Source organism: Rhinolophus ferrumequinum, chromosome 6, assembly GCF_004115265.2.
Source record: "Rhinolophus ferrumequinum isolate MPI-CBG mRhiFer1 chromosome 6, mRhiFer1_v1.p, whole genome shotgun sequence".
In the NCBI taxonomy this organism is placed as follows: Eukaryota; Metazoa; Chordata; class Mammalia; order Chiroptera; family Rhinolophidae; genus Rhinolophus; species Rhinolophus ferrumequinum.
The window spans coordinates 70770945-70788634 of NC_046289.1; the positions used below are offsets into that span (position 1 = coordinate 70770945).

The window sequence follows — 17690 nt, forward strand, 5'->3', positions numbered from 1 at the left end:
TGGTATCTTTGGTGTTATAATACAAACACAGATATAGTTAATAAAATGTCCTGCATTGGAATTTATTTCTTTAAAAGAAAACTTACGTACCTCTACTACAAGAGAAAAAATAAGAGTTTGGAACCAATCTTTTTTTTGTTTTCTTTTGCTGATTTAATAACTTGAAGAAAGCGACAGGGGAGTTCTTAAACAGGAAAGGATAGGCGCCCTCTACTAGAAGCAGTACCATAGCCTCAGAGTTCCTCTTTAATTAAAACCACCGATAAGACGTGAAATTTTTGCAACTTACTGAAATGAAGTTTTTGAGATACTCCTGATTGGAAAACAGTCATTTCTATTCCAACACCTCTGAGAATCAATGATGGGAGAAGTGAGGGGATTCAAAAGCTACCTGTGCTGTACTACCAATATGACGACATGGAGCGCTAAGGTTGACTTTCCATCCTCAGACCCTAGAGGGCCCTCCTGCTGCGGCGCGTCCTTCCCCTGGCCATCCACTCATCATTATTTGTGCTTCCTCCCTCCAGGAAGCTCCCCTGAGGACAGGCACTGGACATTATCTCTGTATCTTGCCCTGAATCACAGCACATAGCTGACACTCAATAATGAATGCCACAGACGGTAACCAGAATTTAAAAATTGATAATACTTATTCTTATTCACATATCCATACTCTGAAACTAACTATAATAATGAAAATTGAAACTACATCAGGGACATGTGGTCCTACATCAAAAATCAGAGTATGTTAAATGGCAGGGCAGGGCTGAGAATTTTGAAAGGTCTAGCTAACACAAAAACCATGGTGCATGCTGCTCTAAAAACATCAACCACTTCTTTTTAAGCAGAAAGGGTCAATTTCAAGCCTTAGATAATAAAAGAGAAGAAAACTGTCTGGAATAAAAGAAACATTAAATGGAAAAAAATGACAAGATAATTTCCCCTCTGGATTAAGACATTTTAATATACATAATGTATAGTACTTCATATAATTTATTAATGTCATTTTCTATAGAACACTGTAATTAATTCAGTGACATCAATATTGACCTCATACAGACAAAGGATGAAAGCTGGGTTTTCTTGTGTACCAAGTACAGAACATGTACTAAAGTTATCACACACAACGGTTGTAAGAGATCAACTTTAAGGATGACTCAAGTTTACAGTAGTTGCTTCACACGGTTTTCCCTCCAGACTTGGATGCCACCCAGTGTTGCCGTGTCTGTGCAAATGCCAGCTCCAGACCACCCAACTACCTCCTTTTGCCAGCCCCACTTTTGCCTGTTTTACTGCTGCCGCTGCTAGACTTGCCAGATGATTTTGAAGAGAAGAGTCTTGTCATGAACTCAGAAACATCAGGCAATTCATGGTTGGAATTCAGCATATTCATTGACTGCTCCATCTCCTACAGGAAGACAAAGCACAATGGTATGAAAGGCACAGGGATCCTTTGAGTCATCGAACAACTAACATTTCCACTAAGGAAGGAGAGGACTAAAACAAATAAAAGGCACTGGTTCGAGCAACAATTTAATGTCATACCCAACAGCACTTCAGAAACCATGTTTCATATCTCCTTTATACCACTAAGCATTTTATTTTACTCCTTAGTAAATGTCCAATAAATGCTTGCCTAGGATTTGATTCAGCTTGTTTTTATAAAGGACATTTTCTCTGATAATGGATATATGTGATCATATTTTTGCCATCTTATTTTGTTTTCTGATTAAAATGCTTTCTGATTGTTTTAATGAGTGTTTTTCAAAACTCATGGTTTTTCTAGATGCATATAACCAGAATATCAAGGTATCAGACAAGTTTGGAAGATAGCTGCAGTATTTCCAAGACTTGATTCCCAAGGCCCTTAGTAATAAGTCTATGCTGTATGACTTGGGTGACCTCATTTACAGCACCGAAAGCAAGCAACACAAGTCAGTGGAAGGACAGGACTTGTGGAAGGATTTGGCACAGTCTGTTTTGAGGTTTTCTCATCGCCCTTATTAAGCCAAGTATCTATAAAGCACTGTTCCACTTTCAACAATATTAATGTAATATCTGCTTCATTTGAATTTTGTGTGACATTACAAAAGTGAACATAAAATTGTGTTAGTTTAGACATGAAAAAAATAGCAAATAGCATTATTATCTATTATGTAAAACTGAACAACATTTGAGTATTAGCTTGGGCTTTCTCCCCAAAGGTAGAATTTATACATGGGTTTTCAAAGAGAAAGTGCTTTTACAAAAAAGTCAGGAAAAGAAACATTATAAACATAAATCAAATATGTTAACATGCCCTAACAATCAAGAATTAAATGTATATGGTACCAGGTCTCCAGTCCCTGCAAAAATATACCAACTCTATTTTTGAATCTGTTCAATTCTGAAGCTCTTGAATGAACAACTTTTTATATTGCTTACCATGTGCAAAGCACTTTGCAAGTAATGAATTTCTGATGTTGCCTTCTGTTGATGCCACAGAGAGTTAATTGGCTTAACACATACAAGGATTGCATAGGATGTATACTTTCCGGACAACACTGAAGTAAATATGACAAAATTTAGCAATAAAATATTTTGAGGGCTGGCCCGGTGGCTCAGGTGGTTGGAGAGCCATGCTCCTAAAGCCGAGGTCACAGGTTCGATTCCCACATGAGCCAGTGAGCTGCGCCCTCTACAGCTAAGATTGTGAACAATGGCTCCCCTGGAGCTGGGCTGCTGTGAGCAGCTGGAGGTTGTCACCAGCTGCCGTGTGCTGCCGTGGGCTGCTGTGCTGCCGTGGGCAACCAGAGAGCGGGCCGGTGCCAGTGAGTGGCCGGCAGCCAGTGTGAGTGGCCGGCAGCCAGCGAGAGCCTGCTGTGAGCTGCTATGAGCAGCCAACTGACTGCCTTAGCTGGGGGGGGAGGCGGGAAGTGTAGACTCATAATACCAGCAAATGGGCCAGGGAGCTGTGTCCTACACAACTAGACTGAGAGACCATGGCTTGAAACCGGAGTGGGGGTCGGGGGCAGAAGAGGGGGGAAACTACTTTGAAATCTTTCAAAAATACTTTGAAAATACTTTCAAAATACTTTTGAAACATCATGAAGCTTTCTTTTTCCATGAAGCTTTTTTCTGGCCATTCCAGCTTGCAACAAACTGCCTTACCTTTTATAGAACTTACGAGCAATCGTCTCCTACCTCAGCAAACATTTTTATTTTATGTATACGTTATTTTTTCCCATTGCGCGCCGCACGCACACGCGCGCGCGCACACACACACACACACTCTCCCCTGATGCAAGAAGAGTTTTTAATAAATCCTCCATGTCCTACATTTAACTGGGTTATGAGTTTGTTGACGACAGGGATGACATAATCATTCATTTGTGTATTCCCCAGGACCCAGAACCGAGAAATTCATTAATACATGTTTTTACAGCAACGAATAAGAGGTCAACACATCAATATATTAAATAAAATGGAAATAGTCAGAAGATATTTGTTGATGGTTTTTGGGTGGAGAATGGACAATGGTTTTTTAAAAAACTGATAATCTGATATAAAAGCCAATATTTAAAAAAGACAAAACGGCACTAAATTTGAAGGATCCTACTTGATAACTCCTCTCCCCCTTCCCAAACCAGGAGTTTTGTGGTGAGGAGTCTGAAAGCCTCTCTTCTATTTTTCTCCCTTGGTTATTCAAATGTCTTTTGTGTGTCTGAACACATAAATAAATGTGTACTCTGAAAAGTTTTATAAAGTAAGGATAGATTATAAGAAGCTATCATTTTCCAAAAGATTTGGGTTAGGTGTACCAGGATCACTATGCAGTACTATTTAACAAGCGAGGCACACAGAGACTAGTACTAAGTAGAATGCTTTAGCTATGTGAAGAGACGCAGGTCTTTATCAAGCAGAATCAACTGAATGTATCTGGTCCAATGGAAACAACAAATTAAGCATAATACTGTTCTAACACAACCTCTAGATGAATTTGGCTTAGGAATTAAGATAAAGCTGCAAAGACCCAAGCCATCCAGCCACACTGGCTAGACCAGGCATCAAAATATGGTTCAAAAATCCATAGGTGGGCATTCATCTTACCCGCCTCATGTCAGGATCACTTGTGTTGACCACTTTCGGCAGAAGCACAAATATCAACAACGGAAGAACCATCATCATAACCTGTGGGGGGAAAAATTCAGAAAACGTTTTTTCCCACTTAACAGTAGAACAAAACCTGCATTTAGCAACCAGTGATAAAATTAAAGATTTAAATGTTGTATACAGAATAAAACTAGCAGCAACTACCTCAACTCTACTGAACTAGCCCTGTTGATAGCAAGGTACTCCTCGATGACTGACTGTTGCAGAATCTAAGAGCCTTATCTATACATGTCTGGTTTTATAGACACCTCACTCCATATTTGCGCCACCTATCATTTTTGCCGTTTACAGTCTTATTTAACACAAATAGTTTGCAAACGTAACTATCCTCGTTCTTCAGTCTGCAGTCTGGCACTGGGATTGGTGATCCTGATGGGCAGCTTGGCTTCTCTTTCCAGATGACTGGAGTTCTGGGAGGAAACACTGTATTTCCCCTCTCATTAATGTATATCCTCTAAACCTGCAACATAATACTAAGCAATTACTTTAACAGATCAATTTAAAAAAAAATGACCTAGAAGCTGATAGTACTAGATATGCTTCCATGTAATTTCAGAAATGAGAACGTGGAAGATACTCCTCGGTAAGTGTTGGAGTCTCAGTGCTGACTTCTCCCATCCACTCTACCCTCCTGCTTCTTTATCCCAGATAGGAGATTGTAGGTACTAATTTATTCCTCTCTAGAGCATGTATAACCCCAAACATTCCTTTCCGTGATCTAAATAGCTATCGCAAAGAATATGATCAAAACTTAGACAACTCTAACATAATTCAACTTTCAAAAATAAAAAAACAAAATCAATTTGTTTCTAAAGAATGTATTCTATTATTGTTATTCTAATTAGTGGTTAGCATCACATCAGTTTCATAATACCAAATACTTAAATTACCACAGAACAACTTCTCTCTCACTACACATGCCAAAAAAAAAAAAAAAAAAAAAGAGGGAAAAAAAGAAAAAACCTTACTTATGCCATGAATAGGGCCTGGCTAATAAGTGAGGGCACACTCACCGATGCAGGTTATATGAAAGAGGAAACAGCTCCATATATGACTTACCACATATGCTTCCTCTATTTGAATTTTAAAACATTTCATCATAAATAAGTATTTATCCAATTTCTGTTGCACATTTCAACATCAAATCTACCATATTCTAGCAATTCTCACTATATTCATTTTCATTATATAGCCACCAAGGCAGTATTTTCCTGAAATCCACAAATTATTCACAATTATCCTTCATCGAACAAGCTGACTTCAGCTTTCTATCTCACAGGGATGAGAAGTGTTCAACTGCCTGGAAGCAAATTAGAGATTAGTAAAGACATTTTACTGTAGCCTGATACATACCATTGGGTTCATCAGAAAGTCTGTCCAGCCCCATGATTCCCTTTTAATAAAGTAAGAAGGTGGACCTGAAGATTTCATTTGGAGAGGATAGGGCAGTCTGACCACTTCTGATGTTTTGATGTAATTCACATATCTTGCTCTGGTAAAGCAACATTAAAAAATCATCAGTAATCCTACTAAAACATTACTAGTTAAAAGAACTGTTTACAATATATTAGCAATGCCTTATAACCTTTAGCTTTTTCCAAATACTTTGGTATCTAAACTTTTTATCTTGAAAATCTGATAAAAGGTGCATTATCTGTACCACTAAAATATTTAGCAAAATGTAAAGAACACACGACTTGGAATCAAGAGACCTAGTTTCGAGCTGTAGCTGTTATAATCTGGGCTTGTGGGGTTAGACCTAAGTTCTCAACTTCTTTGGTTATATCAAAAGTTCTTTTAGACTCCTTCCACCTTTAAAGTCCTTTGATTCTATTTAGTAATGAATTTATTTTATTATAAATATACTAAAAATGCTGGACTTGATTTTTTTGATTATCTGAGATATGCACTATAGAGTGCACCCAATTTTCAAGGCTATACAGGAAAAATTTATGATTTAAGGTAGTCCCACAACAGTGCTGTAGGTAACACTGTTTTCACAGAAATGCCACTAATTTTAATCAAAACTTTCACCTATGTTCACACATATACCAGCTTACTTTCTGAAAACTGCCTTCTCTATTTTCTCTATCACTTCCGTCTGGAAATTCTACTTGACATGTGTTAGACCTTTTCATTCTTACTTCACATCTTGTTAAATTCTCACTTTCACAGTACACATTCCTTTATAATATAATAGTGTAGGTTAATTTTTTTGTGATTAATCCTTCAATTCATCAAACCTCTATTCAGTTGCTTAACACATTCATTGAGTTTTGTATTCCAATGCCTACATTTACTGTAGACAGTCTATTATTTTTTCAACTATCTATGGTCTATTTTGGTAGTATTTTGTTTCTTATGGCAGAAAGTTATTTTATTACTTTAAGCATTTTAAATACACCTTCAACTACTTTATAGTCTATATCCAATAATTTGAATATCTAAAGTTCTTGGAGGTCTGATTCATCTGCTAACTCAATGTGTATTGTTTTCTAGGGTATTTTATAAGTAAACTCTATTTATACGTGGGCCTGGGTAGAGAGTATCTCCCTCCAGAGAGGTTATGAATTTGTCTCTGCCAAGAGCCCAGTGTTATAACCAGGGACCATCTTATTAGTTGCTCAGCTTGGAGGTTTCCAAATCACGCAGGAAGTAATACATTCAACTCCGAATTTCAATGAAGGTTTAATTATGACTATCAATGTTCAGGAGACACTCCTCCCTGCCTCCCAAAACAAGGGCCAGATCGGGAGTCTGGTCTTTTGGGTTTTAGTACCAAGGGTCAAAATGGGAACCAAGTCTAAGATGCCAAGCAAGTCCAAGGCTTGCCTCCTACCTGCACACTAATAAAATCTAAGCCTTTTGGATAGAGAATATTAAAACCTCCAGGTAGGAAAGTGATTTATAGCTTATCCCTTGGCAATCTGCCTCACATTTTATGGAGCTATACGTTCCAAAAGAAATGTCTGTCAAATTTTATCTAGCATTGATAAGGTTTTACATTCTGCCAAAATGTCAGAAACAGAAGTCCCACATATATTTGAAACTAGCTCACCAAATATGCTTAGAAAACATTGGTCAAGAATATTAAGATCTTATATGAATCCCACTTTATTCTCTACTCTGTCCTACCCCAATTATTAAAATGACAAGGGCCTTGTTTTTTGTTGTTGGTTTTTTAACCTATGCTTCAGGCATCCAATCCTCAGGAATGGATGTGAGAATATGAATCCCACTGCTGCAACTACTCCTTAAATGCTAAAACATGAAGTACTCTTTACACAAGGTAAAAAAGCAAATAAAATTTATACTTAGAAAAATATTTCTATTTTCTTAGACTACTTTATTCAAAATTGAAATAGAGTAAAAAGAATAAAAATAAATTACCGTTTTAAATAGACAAGTACCCCCCTTTTAAACAACTCTCATTCCCTCCAGTATTCAGTGTTTCAATATTAAAAAAACTTTTTAACTTACATATAATGTATACTGTAATTTACATACCCCCACTCCAAGACTGCAATTCAAAATATATAAAAAGTCATGATAAATCCTTTAAGATTTACATACTAGAATTTTACCTATGTGTATTTTTTAAAATCTTCATGCCTCTAAAAAGACATGAGAAAGTCAGTACCTAATGAGGTTCATCTACTTTGAAACAATCCACTTATTCCATCAAAGAATATTTATAAACATATTTGCAAGGTATTACCTTCAATTCAAGCTTCACCCTTGCTCTAAATAGCCAACAGCAAGAAATATGATTAGAATTGAGACAAAGTAGAATCAGACAAGAACTGAACTTCAAAAAGAGGGGAAAAGTAATGTGTTTCTAAAGAATATATTTTTAGTGCCATCATGATACTAGTTTCATGATAATATTAAGAATTTAAAGTATTACAGAATAACTGTGTCTCTTCCCTATATGTGCTAAAAGAGAAGGAAGAAAACCCTACCCCTCCATCAGCAGAAGCTGGTTATAAAAATGATGGCAAATCTATCAATAGACTAATACGCAGCTGATATAAAGGATGAGACAGCTCTATGTGTTACCCTAGAACTAATTTGAATTATAGCATATTTGCATATTATACTTTGAAAACTTCCAATGTTAAAAAAAAAAGCAAAGAAAAAAGGAAAACATCTTAGGAGTAAACATTAACTCAACTGTACATATTATGGTACTAGCTGAATACATCTCTATATCAGCTTGATTTGGAGCATCTACAAATCAACCTAAATAGGCTTGGCACATACTGAAAAGGTCGATAATAACATACAGCTCCTCTAACCCCAAAATTATTTTTGCCTACGCATGACACGTGCTTTATTACAACAAGATGGTGGAATTTTGTGGTAGCTTAAACGAAGATACATTACCATTTAAAACTGTTTCGTATTTGTTCATTATACCTCAATAAAGCTAGAAAAAAAACAAATAAATAAAATTGTTTCATATACTTCCTGGTCAGATTAGACCAAAAGGACACTATTAGCAGGTAACAATAAAAAAATAAATAAATTGGGAGTTATAATAAAAGGCTGAATCTGAACACTGTGGACACCTACACAACTAGTTCCACCTGTAAATGGGTTTGTGGCACGGCCTGAATTAGTCCAAAATTCTTCTCACCTCAACTGCCAAGCATGTGTTCATGTACTTGGAAATTCTGAAACTTTTTCCTAGTCTGCCAGCCTTTAATACTATGCTTTTCTTTTTCTTTTCCTTATCATGATCCTCACAATGTGATCTATGGTTTTCCTAAGAAATACTAAATTTCTATTGCAATCTAAATATTCTTCAGAAAGGAAGAACTATGGAAATTTATAAATGTTTTAAATGTTTTAAGGAATACCTATAGTTTAAATTAAAGATTTTTCAACCTTAATTATAAATTCTAAAAGGAATATATAATCAGGTATTCAGTAGGCTACAGTTTGACAAAAATGGAATCATTTGCTCGCACCTCATTTTTCCTTTTGAAGTAATATCCACTCGGACGGGATCAAACCTGTAAGCAGGAGATATAACTTCCACTACATATGATCCAGAAGGTATGTCATGAACCACAAAACTCCCATCTGTCCTGGAAAAATAAAAGACATATTTAGTCACTTCTGATCAACAGCTTATTATTTTCTTATGTTTTAAATCATTTTATGTTTCTTATGTTTAAAATAACTGTTAACTCCCAAAGCAACTCCCCCAAGAATGACATTCAGAGTAATTAGCAAAAAACAAACAAACAAACAAAAAACCCCAAAACTAGCAAGAGCTGCCCCACTTCAATTTCATAATTATACTGAACAGGTTCTGAAAATACCTCAGACACTGCACAACAGCAGAGAACCCTGACATAGAATGTACTCCGACTCCTTCTGTGGGATAGAGATAACAGGTGACAGAAGCACAGTTCTTATTTTGAAGCCATGTCTTCATTCAAAGGAAACACCAATATACATTATTACTACAATGTGATTAGTTCCAATTTTGCCAACCCCCTCCAACAATTTCTTAACTAAAATAGCTTTTTTTCTAGTTTCAATATGCACTTCCTTGTTTTTCTTTCTTTCTGTTTTTATAGTTTAAACTATCTACCTTTTCCTAACCGATTTCTTCTAAACCTACTGGACTTAGAAAACCATCCTATCCAGAGCTGATAATTTTATGTTCAAGATCAAAATTAATTGGTTTTGATAAGGAGAAACTGCCATTCTAAGGAAAAAGTTTCTGTTTCAGGAAAACAAATGATTTTAAAAGAACCAACTTTATCAGAGAATTCCCAGAATTCTAGTAATATTTTAAAACAATGCTTCTTAAATCATTGGGCTCTTTCAGTTAAAAGGAATAACTGATCCTGCCAAATCTACAGTATTTACTAAGAAGAGGCGGTGTTCCTTGCTACTTCCAAGAACACACTAAACTAAAACAGAAATGAAATGTAAACACCGAGTTAACTTATTCCTGATCTGGATGTCTTTCATTTGCCCTTCAGATCCACTCTACACCCTTCTCGTTTCTGCACACTGGAAGAAGAGAAGAAAATGAGCTTAATATATTTCCCTTCTAGTTCTCTCACTGAGATTCCACCTGTGACTGGCTATATCAAGGGACACAGCTCCTCTCAAAGGAGTCCTTTCTTCCCTTCTAGGTTCTAGTAACCTTTACTTCCCTTTCTCCCTTCGGGTTAGAGATGATGACAGTCTTGAGGTTGTAAACTCTAGGGAACTGCACAACTCCAGGGTTGTTTCCCTACACCATGACTACATTATTTAATCCTTTCGTTAAACTATACTTGAGTTATTCTAATTGGAGTGTATTTTCTGTTTCTTGATGGGACCCTAACTGAATGAATTTCAAAACATTTTTCTGGGTCCAGAAAAAAACAAAGGTACAAATAACAGTGGAAGTAATTGCCTAAATAAAAAACAAATAGATCGTTCATCCTAAGGTACATATTTTACTTTAGAAATACAACACAATACTTTTATAGCAAGATTTTTAAACTTGGCTTTAAATATGTACTCTACAAGATGTAGGCCTTGTATAGTATTAAAGGTTGAATCCTGATTTGAAAGAACAATTACATAAAAGCGTTTTAAGATAAGTGGGGAACATTAATTTTGTTGAATCAGTAATGGTATTGTGTTACTTATTTAAGGTTTTATCTTTTAGAGACACAAAAAGATTGTTTTTAGAAGTAAAATCATGTTTAGGATCATCTTTAAATATTCCAGAGAAAAAACAAATGAGGTGCAGAAGAGACATGAAACAAAACAGTAGATTGTGATGGGTACCTAAGGATCCACTAAGCTATTGTTTATTTCAGTGTGTCTGTAATTTTTCATAATAAAAACTTCAAAAAAAGTATAGTACATAATCTCATTATGTCACAAAACTGAAAACTACCTAAATACTCAAAAACAGGGGACTGATTAAATAAATTATGGTTTATATACACAGTGATAAAAGCAAGAAGTGGCATGGGAAGTCCTCAGTCAAAACTCTCATCTCCATGCACTGTAAACCTGAAGCTGAAGTAGAATAATACTGAATGTGAACTGTAATTATATATATATATATATACATATTTATATGTGTGTATATATATATATATATATATATAATCACAGGATGTAAGGTACGATATAGGGAATATAGTCAATGGTACTGTAACAGCTATGTACAATGTCAGCGTGGTAGTATACTTGTGGGGGGGTTACCACTTTGTGAGGGGTGTAAATGTCTAATCATTATGTTGTTTAGTACACCTGAAACTAATGTAATAAAAAAAATGATAAAATGAAAAAAGAACTGTCATTTCCATTAGCCAAGTCCCAAGTCCCATCCAATAAGCATAAATATAAGTCAAAATTGCATGCTAGTTATACATAACACGTGTAAGACAAATTCCCTAACCCTTCTCCAACAAGTCCGCCACCATAAGCTCCTCATACTAATTCTTAATCAACCTTTCTACACACAAATAGGAGAATATAAAATGGTAACAGAAGCTGCTCACAAAATAGTAAATGAAAAAAAGCAGGTTACAAACTACTATAAATTGTATTTTACTATTAAAAATAAAGGCCGGTTTAATAAAGAACTCTGACCAAGGCTGTAAATGCCAGTTACATTATTTTCAGTATTGTTGGTTATATTCAAATTTTCCTTATAATAAAGCACACTTGTGATTCAAAAAAGGCTGTAAAAGATACAATAAAATGTTAGGGGTTGTTATCTCCACTTTTTTATTTATATTTTCTTCAATAAACATATCACTTATATGTTATTTTAAAATAAAATAAATGCTTTTTAAAAGAATTGTATACGGCAGAAGAGAAAATTGAGGTCAAATGTTCAATTCAGGCTAATTGTCCACAGTTAAAGGAGCTCTTTACCATTAAAACATCATTAATTAGGGTAAACCCTAAAGAATGCCCTAATGCCAGATTTTAAATGACAAATAGCATGAAAATAATGGTTGTAATTATTGTAAAATAATTTTTGTCACTTTTAATCTGTTAAAAGCATCTGTCAAAGGCACCTGGGTGATCTGAGTATTTGCAAATCATATTTAGAATTACATGTCCACATTTGTCTGGTTTTCAGATACCACCTACTGGTGTACAAATCCACCACAGAAACACTTTCTTGCCTGAATATTTTTTCAGTTCGCAGTTGCACTTTCCAAGCAGCGACTGAAAGATTTGAAACAACTCATAATCGTGCCCAGACATCTGAAAAGCAGGCTGCCGCAAAACAAGAGTGCTAATAAAATCAGCACGTCTTTTAATATAGCCTGAAATCCCATTTCTACTAAGAGCTAGAAAGGTCAGGTGCATGTAAGCAGTGTAGAAAAATTCTAGTCTCACAAAAATGCCAAGTGTTATGTTGCAAACCCCTCGATGAATTCAAGTGTAAAAAAGAACAACCCCACCTCCAGGCAAAAAAAAAAAAAAAAAAAATGCTTAGATTTGGGAGTTCAGAGCGCATTAATTTTAGAAGCAGTAAAAATAGTCTCCCAGTCTAAGTCATCATTAGACGCCCTTTGGGCTTTCAGAATTCCCACTTGCTTAGCATCTTTCCACACAACGTCAAGCTACCAAAAAAAGACTGAAATGAATGCAAAAAGTGGCCAGATTCCAGGGGAACCAGATGAGACGCAAAGGGAAGAATCCAGCAAGAGACAAATAAGGGGTCCACCCATCCCTAGGGTCCAGGAGTGGTCGTCCCCACACAGGGCCAAAATGGAGTTTAACATAACTGACCCACCGCTCCGGCCTTGGGGCGAGCACCTGCTCTCCTCATGTCTGAGGTACGGGACCGGGAAGGGGAAAGCGCCCGACGGCCTCCCAAGGTCTCCCCGCACAGACCGCTAGCGGCGCCCGCCCCTTCACCCTCCGACAACGACGTCGTCATGTCTTGACACTAAGCTCTCCTAGGAGAAACTCCCCTCGGGCTTCCATCCCACCCGCTCTCTCGCTGCCCTCAAGATGCTCACTTAAGGAAGCCGACGTGCTCTTCTCCGTCTACCAGCACTCGGGCCGCCGAGATCCAGTCCTGGGGCTTCACCCCTGGGACAACCGCACGCCCTTCGATCTTGAAGCGATCTCCTATGCCCCCCCCAATCCCTCCCGAGCCCTCGGCAGAAGCCCCGGGCACCTCCGAGCTCCGGGCATCCCCTGCTAACAGCAGCAGAAGGGCGACGAAGAAGCCCCACAGAGTAGCCGCCATGACAGCAGCTCTCAGCGGGTCGGCCGGCAGCTCCGGAAGCCCTCCCCGTCTCCCGGGCGCCGCCGCCGCCGCCGCCGGCTGGTGTCGTCATCACTGCTCGCCCGGTTCTGGCGCGAGCTGTTGGCTCAAACCCGAGGATAGGAATCTTCCGCCAATCGACTTGCGAGCCGAAAAGGAGGCGGAAGTGCCTCGCGCTTCCAGGTGTTTGGACGTCTGTCTGAGGAGCACGTCAAGTGATAGGGGCCGCCCGCTAAGCGAAAGTGATGTGCGTGTTGCTGTGGCAACCACGGAGGTAGAGGACCTCAGCGAGTAAAAGATAATAAGATGGAGAGGGACGAGGATCTGTAGTAGTATCTGCAAATGAGGCTCCGGCTTTGGGAGAAATAGATCCAGAGCGTTTAAAAAAACTTGAGAGATTCCCCAAGATGTATGAGATGAAAAGCCCCCCCACCCCGTTTGTGTGTTCAAAGGAGATAGTATCTCTGCATAGAAAATAGCTGGAAAAATACGTAAAGTTTTACCAAGGGTTGCCTCTGGTGAAAACGGAGAGTTGGGGGACATTTATCTGACACTACACCATCCATCCTGTTTTGAATGTTTTATGGTGAACATAACAACGTTGGGGGCGGGGTAACCTGCCAATGTTGGGCATGGGGGCTAAGCCAAGATTTCAGAGATCTCTACGCCTTTCATTTTCTTGATGACAAAAAGGGAAATGATTTGCCCAAGGTTTCTGTTGGCCTTAAATATTACCCTCTCTACTACCAATGCCTAATGAAGATTATTAAAGGAAACGCATGTTTTTGCCCTGTGAATTCTTAGGGTTAGCTTCCCAGGAGAGAGTAACAAAAACTGGGGTCGGGGAGGAGGGATACAAGAGTACTCTGAGCCCCTGGCATAGGTAGATACTCTTATTCTCCTGAGCATCAGCAACTGCCTCTTAGGGGTACATTGCCTGAGTCTTTTGAAGGTAGCCATTCCTTCACATTTGATCTTTGGAAGGAGCAGATCTGCTGTAAAAAGTTTATCATGTGCTACAATGCTCCCCACCACCAACCGTCAAAACTATGTTAAACTATGAAATAAAATTTCACTTTTCTAAAATGATACAAAATTTACAAATATGCTGAAATAAAAATACCTTCATCCCCAAATTTTCTGATTTTCTTTTACATACTTTAGGTGACTGATTTGCTGATGTCTTAGACACATGTGTAGTTTGAGTAATAAGTAATTGGTGTTGGTCTTAATACTGCCAGAGAGGAGCTGGGAAGTTTACTTATGTGAGGCAAAAGATGGAAGAGAACAAGCAGCAAACAGCAACTGAGCTCTCCGAATCCTCATTTCTGCCTTTCTCTTTCTTCCTGTAGCTTATTGTCACTCTAATACCAAAGTATCCAATGATTTGAACTCCTCAAATGCCAGGCTTATACCTCCATAGTCATTAGATGGAGAGAAACCTCAGAAATGTTTTCAGGTAGTGTGAAATTCTGTTATCTGTTTTGTTTTTGTTTTTTAGGCAGACTATAGGAATTGTATAGATATTCAATGCCAATTTATACAAGAGTTATTCCAGAATGCAGCCCTTACACTCATGCCTTATAAAAGAAACTATAATTTTAATGAAATAATTTGGAAATATTTTGTACTGGACTTGCTCTGTTTGCCAAGCCAGATCCACTTTCTGCCCTTCTCTCTGCTTTGTGTCATGGAAGGCTGGACTGTGAAGGATTGCAAAAACTTGGTTCCTTTGCCCTCTGGGTGCTTCCAGTTGGGTTCAGCCAATAGGAGGTATCAATAGCACATCCTTTTCAGTTTCCATTGCCATTGTCCATACTCCCAAGTTTAATGAAGGAATAATTTACAATCACCCCTTCAAGTCTTTCATCTATTTCCTGCCATGGTCCTGACCCATATAGATTTCAAGCATACCTACTTATCTCAATTATAGAAAATATCTTGAAAGTGAGAGGTAATCAGTTTATTATCCAGGCTTCTTGCTTTTTTTTTTTTGTTCTGTTTTGTTTTTTGCTGCCTGGCTCTTGGCTTCTTCCTCTCACGGCCACAAGAGGGTGACCAAGGATAGAGACAGAGCACTCAAAAACCATACGAGGCATTTTCATAAATGTTGGATTATACCAACAGAGGTTAACGCTGGCTTTCACAAGTAATATTTATTTCATTTTCTATGATTTTTTCAATATTTTTAGAAATATAAATTATAAAACTATAAATCTATTTTTAAAAATAAAGGCAGCAGCTAAAATTGCTCAAAGTATATAATAGAATTTACTTCGAACTCTTACAATTTGAATCAGCCAATAAACAGCCGCCGTCCTTATCTAGAATTTTCATGATCATTTAAAGTAGCAATCTTTGATGACGGTGTTAGCCACCACCCCCACCCCCACACCCATCTCAATATTCTGTTTGTCAGCAGCTCTCAGTGTCACCATGCTTTTGAAACTATTCATATGCTGGCTGTCATAGAAGAGATAGCTGGTCATTAGGTTTGACTGCAAAGTAAAGAGGATGATACCCTTGGCTACTTCTCTTATATTAAATCAATGGGTTGTGTTTTTTTCTTTAATAGAGTACAGGCATGCCTTGGAGATATTACGGGGTCAGTTCCAGACCACTAAAATAAAGCAAGTATCACAATAAAACGAGTCAATTTTTTTTTTTTGCAGGTGGAGAGAATTGCCTTCACTTTGTAAAAAAAAAAAAAAAAAGCAATATCTGTGAGGCACAGTAAAGCCAAGTGCAATAAAACGAGGTGTGCCTATAATACCAGCAGAATGCGTAGGAAATTTCAGCTGTGCTAGTCCCCAAATACCCTGCTATTTGTCTGAAGTGATTTTTTTGCTCTTTGTGTTTTCAGCCCTCATTCACTTACTTCAAGTCGATTAGTTAATCTTTTTCATTCAAGTAAACTGGAGCCAATTCCCTTAATATTTAAAAATGCCCATCATCCACTAAGAGCCTGGGTTTGGCTTTTTGAAGTTCCCTATGGAAGTCTTCTGAAATGGGATGTGTTATCCACTGTTCTCAAAGGGAGTACCAGAGGCATCTCACTTGCCTTAATGTCCTGCAAAAATAAATTCCAATTGAAAGATTTCACTTTCTTCATTTTACTCTAAGTTCTCATCCCCTCCACCAATTCTGTGAAAAAAACCTAAGTAAAATAAATTGGGGAAGTGTGAAGTTATGCCAAACTTATAAACGTGAAGAGGAAACAATTGTCTTTGATAAGAGACAAAATTCTAAACATCCCAGGATGTTCTAGCAAAAGCACTTTGTGAGCATTAAAATATATTGTTAGCTACTGTATTTGAAAAATAGTGAATAAGAAGCCAAAGCGTTAGAATGAAGGAGTTATGTAACACTAACTACACTTTGTGCTTTGGGGTTCTTCCGGCCTGGTGGACCCAGCTTCTCCCTAGGCTGTGGCTACAGTAGAAGAATGTTCAATGCACCACAAGGGCTGAGACTAAAGGATTGGCTCCAAGACCAGTCAGAGAACCTGAGACGTACAATAGTAGTTGAATTCAGCTTTACACAAGGCATCCCTGAGACTTCCTTGCTCCATCCCTGTGCCAACTCTCGCACACACCCGCCTTCATAAAGTATTAGCCCTCTATTTACATCTATGCATAATAAGTCTAAAAGCAGGATCTTTTTCATGCCTTGATTTGAGTCTTACTGTCATTTTTTAAAAACTGTGGTAAAATACACATAAAATTTACTATCTTAACCATTGTTAGGTGTACAGTTAAGTAGTATTAAGTATATTCACATAATTGTGCAACCAATTTCCAGAACTTTTTCATCTTGCAAAACTGAAACTCTGTACCCATTAAACTACCTCCCATTTCCCCATCCACAGCCACTGGGAACCACCATTCCTACCTTCAGTTTCTATGAATTTGACTACTCTAGATAGCTCATACAAATAGAATCATACAGTATGCGTCTTTTTTTAACTGGCTTATTTTACTTAGTATAATGTCCTCAAAATTCATCTCTATTGTAGTATCATGTGTCCTTTTGTAGTATCATGTAGTATCCTTTTTAAGGCTGATTAATATTCCACTCCACGCATATGTATATACCACATTTTTTTTTTTATCCATTCATCAGTTGGTGGACATTTGAGTTGCTTCCATCTTTTGGCTACTGTGAATAGTGCTGCTATGAACATTGGCATACAAGTATGTTCAGATCCCCACTTTCATTCTTTTGAGTATATACCCAGAAGTGGGATTGCTGGATCATATGGTAATTCTATGTTTAA

General features: G+C 37.5%; 1 protein-coding gene across 1 annotated transcript; it reads right to left on the reverse strand.

The window, feature by feature from the left end:
• Positions 1–944: 944 nt before the first annotated feature.
• On the reverse strand, positions 945–13482 carry EMC7 (ER membrane protein complex subunit 7). The gene is made up of 5 exons (XM_033106904.1): positions 13164–13482; positions 9126–9245; positions 5506–5644; positions 4090–4170; positions 945–1408 (listed from the first exon to the last, which is right to left on the reverse strand). The coding sequence occupies exons 1-5, from the start codon at positions 13394–13396 to the stop codon at positions 1256–1258; spliced, it is 726 nt and encodes a 241-aa protein (XP_032962795.1). The 5' UTR covers positions 13397–13482; the 3' UTR covers positions 945–1255.
• Between the last annotated feature and the right edge of the window lie 4208 nt (positions 13483–17690).

What these genes read in the sequence shown, in the direction of transcription:
- EMC7 (XM_033106904.1), bottom strand. Translation starts at nt 13,396, where the DNA reads ATGGCGGCTACTCTGTGGGGCTTCTTCGTCGCCCTTCTGCTGCTGTTA. An exon ending in GAGCACGTCGGCTTCCTTAA is followed by an intron (nt 9,246 to 13,163) that starts GTGAGCATCTTG and finishes TTATTTTTCCAG; the next exon opens with GACAGATGGGAGTTTTGTGG. An exon ending in GTGATCCTGACATGAGGCGG is followed by an intron (nt 1,409 to 4,089) that starts GTAAGATGAATG and finishes GTCTTCCTGTAG; the next exon opens with GAGATGGAGCAGTCAATGAA.